Raw genomic sequence first — 6,015 nt, forward strand, 5'->3', positions numbered from 1 at the left:
GTTTGATACTTGTTATCAGGTTTGTACGGCTTCTCGACTACTCTGGCGAAACCAACCGGGGGCACTTACCCTGTAAGAACAAAATTTTTTGCCTGTCCTACTTGCGCAGCTTAGTTTCGGCGTGCCAAACAAAGCGGTTGTTAATACGTTTTTCCTTAAACGTAATATGGCCGCGCGCTGTAGTTCGAGTTCATAGGGTGGCAGTTACGGTTTTGATATCGTCGATCGCACCTGCAATCGGGCTGGGCCTCATGTGCCTGGGTGTGGTTAGAGCGCAACTAGTTGTGTCCCCGTTGCGTTGTCTCTAAACAATCAAAACAGTAGTCCTATAACCTCTTATGTCCTCCCTAAACTGCCAGTAGTGACCGTGTAAGAAAGAGAAATAAACGCATTTACCATGATGGTAAATTTCCAACTTATAATATGTTACAACCATGTTGACCGTGAAATACAACTTGACAAATAACAGAGCTGGTTCAATGGAGCTCTTTTAATCCTGACTTTAACTAATCTAAAAAATTTGTTGACAACCATTCAGTTGGTCTTCAGGGACAATACCGGAAGACTTCGGGTTGTCTCTCTTACAAGAAATTAATCAGTCTCCAAAGGGTTACAAATACTTACCATCGCAACTTTCATGACACGCAAACTGAATTTTTTGTTCACAATATGCAAATGTTCTTCCAGAGGATGATCATCCGTGGACTTAGAAGACTTACATGATATAAGGATTTATACTGAGTACGATGTGAAATACCGTTTTTAACGTGAAAGACAACCAGAGAACCAATTCAATGGTGGAACGCTTTTTTATATGGTTACAAAAACAACCAATTCGAATACATAAGAGTCCAGTAATAAGTTACCATATGATTTTAGTTACACTTTTTTTAACGAAGAGTGTGACAAGAGTCCAGGGTTTATAATATACACTAATTTTTACGCTAATTAAAGCTAATTTAATTAATGTTTCGGAGATTAATTAATTCTAATTAAAAAAAATTAGCTCAGGCCGGGATTAAAATTATATGGTAACACCTATATTTTTAGTCTAGTCTCTTCTGGATGGTTCAGAACGCTTCAACCAGGTCATTCAGTACTTGGTGCCGCGAGTCGGTAGTCACAAGAAGCTCCTTCAAGTACCACTTGTCTAGGCATCGTGGCTAGTACCCGGTGCGGGTTTCATGCATGCCATAGAGTAGAGGTACACGCCGTAAGCCGGGTAAGCCCCGCGCCAGAGGCAGACCGCACCACCATTTTAACCAATTTTCCATTTGGCTCTTGACTTGGAGCCGCACCTCAAACGCCAACCGGTGACGGCCGCGGTGGAGTGGACCACCAGACACCTTGGTCGCGATCTCCCCAGAAGGAAGCGTATAGCGGTAACAGAGACAGACGGGTCAGACACCCATGACTTAAAATATCAGAGGAGCTCCTACAGAAACGACTCCTATTCACACCCTTCCCTTCCCTGTCGTTTTTTTTCCCCTTCCCCCTTTTCTCTTTTAACACTATTCAACTCTCTTTTCACACTGTACCTATCTTCTAAAGTATCTTCATGTTTCTTGCTTACTCCATTTCTCACAACATACGACACACTATCTACTGTTGACTCAGTTTATCACTGTGTTTCACGTTTTACGCATTTATACGGAGAGCATCTCTTCTTACTCACTTGTCCGTTGAACTCTCTTTCGCACTGACGGTGTTAATAGTTTTACGCAGACAGCAAAACTCTGACTACCGGGGCGACACTCCTTCGAACGTCCGACTTCAGACCACCTCGGGTGTCGTGACGTCACTAACCCTCGACGGACTCCCTCTACTATCCTTTCTCGCCGTCAATTCACGGCCGTGTCCTCAGAGTTCCGGTTTCGTGTCTGGGGGGGTGGGTGCCACGGTGGTGAGTAGGGAGCTACTTCCGTTAGAGAAGTCTGAAGTCATGAACGTTAGTTGGTGCTCCAGTATAATCGGTACCCCTGAAACTCATCCAGTGAGAAAGGTTCCGCGGTGCAAAAATAAGTGCGATTAAAATGCGTTAATTTTTGTGTAATTAATTAATCTTAATTAACGCGTTAAAGTCCCGGCCCTAATTAAAATATCTCTTTTTGTGTTGTAGTGTAAATGCAGGATAGACTAGCTAGGGGTAGGGCCTCTTCAGTTGTAGAGTAGTGTCTTTCTTTCTTTCTGTTTACCAACCAGATGTCGGTAGAGTTTCTAGAAGCTACGTGTCCTGAGTCTGAAAGGTTTTTTCAGATGTCAACGCAATTATTACATACTTTGAACCAGATTGACTAAAATATTGACGATATGTCCCCTCTCTCCTCCACTAGGGACCCCAACCTGCCAGTCCCTCAGGACACCAAGTTCATTCACACAAAGCCCAACCGCTTTGAAGAGGTCATCTGGACCAAGTTCAACTCCAAGGACAAGCAGTACCTCCACATTGGCTTAAAACCTCGTGTTAGGGACAACTACAGGGCCAACAAGGTGGCATTCTGGCTGGAGTTAGTCCCCCATCTCCACAGTCTACATGAGGAGCTCTTCCCCACAACCACCCGCTCTCCGTCGGGTCCTGGCTCAGGCAGCCAGAGACCCTGGCCAAGAACACCGGGCCCTCGCACCACGCGTCACCCCTACCCTACCTTCCCCTCTGATCCGGAGCCTTATGGTTCGGAGCGTCCACGGCAGGAGCTTTTCCCCGGAGACACCCGGGACTATTCGACTGAGCTGAGTGTGACAGTCGCTGTGGGGGCGTCACTGCTCTTCCTCAACATCCTGGCCTTTGCCGCACTTTACTACAAGCGTGACAAGCGGCACGAGATGCGACGACACCGGCTGTCTCCCCAGCGGGGCGGGCCAGCCAATGATCTGGCTCACAGTCAGGAGGAGGAGATCATGTCGCTGCAGATGAAGCACTCGGAGCACGACCCTCACCACGACATGGAGCCTCTCCGGCCCCACGACATCTTACGACCCGCCTGCCCGCCCGACTACACGCTGGCGCTGCGCCGTGCCCCAGATGACGTGCCGCTGATGACGCCTAACACCATCACCATGATCCCCAGTACCATCACTGGCATGCAACCTCTTCATGCCTTCAACACGTTCCCCTCCACCGGCCACAACAACACCCTGCCCCATCCCCACTCCACCACCAGGGTATAGTAGGGACTAAGGACTAGAAATACTGGCTCGAGAAGGGAGGCCTCTGGATTTGGGCCTTTGTTCTGTTCTCTTATACTCTTGTTTCTCCAAAAACAACTCCACCTCCTCCATCATGCTGTCAAACTTAGCAGCTCCACTGGTGGCGTGTGGAGAAGCAACTGAACTGCATTGCAGCAGATGATCAGTTAAGGGGTGACTCAGATCTTTCAAAGATACTTTCTTCAAAGGTATGCTCTTTCTAGACTGAAGCCTCCTGACATTTGTCAGAAGGACGAATGCTTTTTTCGACCCATGCAGTTTCCATCATCTTCTTCTTTTCGCTACCTGGTGTGTTATGTGCATATATTGTTCTCTTTTCTACATCTGTGTCTCCTTCCCTGCTTTGTTCCTCTCATTCGACATGTGGTTCTCTCCCTCTCCCTAGCGCTCCTTTGCTCTAAGGACTCACAAGCAGCTGAGCTTTAGGAGTGGGCATAGAGTACATACAGTTATCACATAGCTATGAAAACATTGATATCTGATACTTTCATTACTACCAGCATTCTTTGTGCCAAGTATGTACTACTGTGTTTGCATCGAGGGAGAAAAAAACTAAAGAAGATTCTCGAGTATTCCTATTTACTGTCAATGAACAGATGCTGTGTGTTCTCATGACAAAGTGCCAAACTGGCCCTTGATTGTGTTTTATTCTTTCTCACATCTTCTGTTCTCTTTTTTTTTCAAGCATTTGTTTAATTGTTGTTTTTTGTGGAAAGATCTTTTTGCTGAAAATATAGATATAGAGAAATGATATTATATATAGTTATATATAAATGTGTACAAAGGAGAAAGTATATAAATGGGTTTTCTCAGTGGGGATCTATGCATGAATTATTTTTAAAGAGGATGATGGGGGCGGGGGGGCGGGGAGGACACTGTATCTGTCAATGCACGTTTCCCAAATCTAATCAAATCATATCGGTCCACTCTGGATATCTTGTTTTATCTCACAGATCAAAAGCAACTCAGAAGATCCTGTAGTATCCCTTCACGTCCAAACATTTATTATTAAAAAAAAAAGAGTAATCGCCACAAATCTCATGAGCTGTTTAACTCTTCCAATCTTTTTCTCCTATATGATGTTAATTAGAGGGTTTTTCTCCCACAAGGTGTGAAACCACGCTAACCTTCCTACAGGAGCTACTTTTTCTTCCCATCTGTATGAAGACTATCGTTTTTTAGGGTACCAAATCTGTCGTTGTAGCTTGCCTGTACAGAATTATTTTTGTATTTCAGTAAGGGTGAGAAACAAAACAGAAACAGGCAGCCTTTGCTCTTTAGCGTACACCATCCTCCTGTCTGCACCCCTATTTCCAGCACATGCATATTCTGTTTCATTTGTGCCTGTTGTCAGAACTGTTTAACATGGGTGTCAGTGGGCCCTAATTAAACAGCAATGACATGGAGAGGCAGACAGGAAGGAAGGATCCCCCCTGTGGTAAAAAAAACGTAGAGCTCCGTCCTGCTGCGTACGCCAACATCCCGCTCCATATCTACAGCACTTACTCCCCTCCCACGGATTTCTTGCACCCATATTGCGGTGATCACCCGCGACCGACTCCCTGCCGTGACCGCAAAACTCAGAAACACCTGACTTCACTGTGTCAGCTGCGTTCCACACAATTTCCGACCTCAGTTCAGCTCTCACATTCAAGGGTTAATTCACTAAGCTTGTGACTTTTTTTGTGTTGTAAATTAAACTTTAAGCACACTGAGGGTAACCGTGGCCTGCATCGCAGAGCTGCAAGGTGAAAAAGGGGTTCGGATCTCCTAAACAGGGTAAAAGCAACACAGTGGACAGCTGCTGTCTCTGATTCTGCTCCTTTCTTTGGAGTAAGAGTGTGCAGGCCAACAGCGATTCCCCTCACCTCCTCCAATTCTCTGCTGAACCTCAACAATGGGTCATCTCTGGTTAGTACAGTACGTTAATGAACTGTTGTTTGAGCCCACAGGAACACATGGTAGCCTACATCCAGTATGGGATAAGTCACTGGTGCTGTCTTTGCTTGTGCCCTAGCTTTAGCCTGTTTGTTTGTTTTCTATTTTATTACTGCCTACCAGGGTAGCGGGGGAGGGCTGGAGAGGAGGAGATATACCTGGCTGCTCCTGTCAGAGATTTTGTAAGCCCGCTGAAAAGGAATTGTGCACAATGTAAAACACAAAACAACTGACTTGGGTGTGCTGCCCGTGGATAAATGCTGTGGAACAGATGATGGACACTGGACAGTGAGGGGAAAGGTGCACGCTGCGGAAAATAAACTTCGGGAGGAAATAGGAAAAGGACTAAGCAGCGTTAAATATAGAAATCACAGGAGGATTAACTAATCATTAGCAAATAAAGACATTCAAAGGCATGACCATCTTTCTACCCACAATGTTTGACAGGAGGATGCCCTGCTCATCGTCCCATGGAGGGACTGATGGGTGCAATCAGACCCATATGAACCCTTTTCTACTCACTGCTGCAGAAAATGAGGCAGTGAGTGGTTGTGAGGTTAACCTCACCACAACACAGCTACAATGACACCATCAGAGGTGAAAACAGCAACAAGGTCTTCAGTTTGGTCTGTTTTCCCCTGTCTATTTTATAAGCTAACACTGGAGGGCAGCGTTGAGGCGGCTTCACTGCAGTCAACCCACTCTGAGGAAACTGGATGTGTGAAGAAAAACGCCAAAACTGGACAGCAGGACAAACAGACACTCAACATCCGGAAGAAGATCAAAACTGTACATTTGTATGTGTAAGAATCAAACAGACACAATATTTGTAAATATTAAGTTTCTTGTTTGTTTTTTCTTTTTTTCTTT

The 6,015-nt window shown here is 45.5% G+C and overlaps 1 protein-coding gene across 1 annotated transcript in view; it reads left to right on the forward strand.

Moving 5' to 3' along the window:
• LOC104967117 (neuroligin-2) overlaps window positions 1-4,047 on the forward strand; it is a 229,451-nt gene extending 225,404 nt beyond the window's left edge. Inside the window, exon 8 of the mRNA XM_010796528.1 lies at window positions 2,334-4,047. Within this exon, the coding sequence (XP_010794830.1) occupies window positions 2,334-3,168 (835 nt within the window). The 3' untranslated portion in view covers window positions 3,169-4,047. The remainder of the gene's footprint in view (window positions 1-2,333) is intronic.
• Window positions 4,048-6,015: the final 1,968 nt, after the last annotated feature.

Source organism: Notothenia coriiceps, unplaced genomic scaffold (genome assembly GCF_000735185.1).
Source record: "Notothenia coriiceps isolate Sejong01 unplaced genomic scaffold, NC01 NC01_scaffold00037250, whole genome shotgun sequence".
NCBI lineage: Eukaryota > Metazoa > Chordata > Actinopteri > Perciformes > Nototheniidae > Notothenia > Notothenia coriiceps.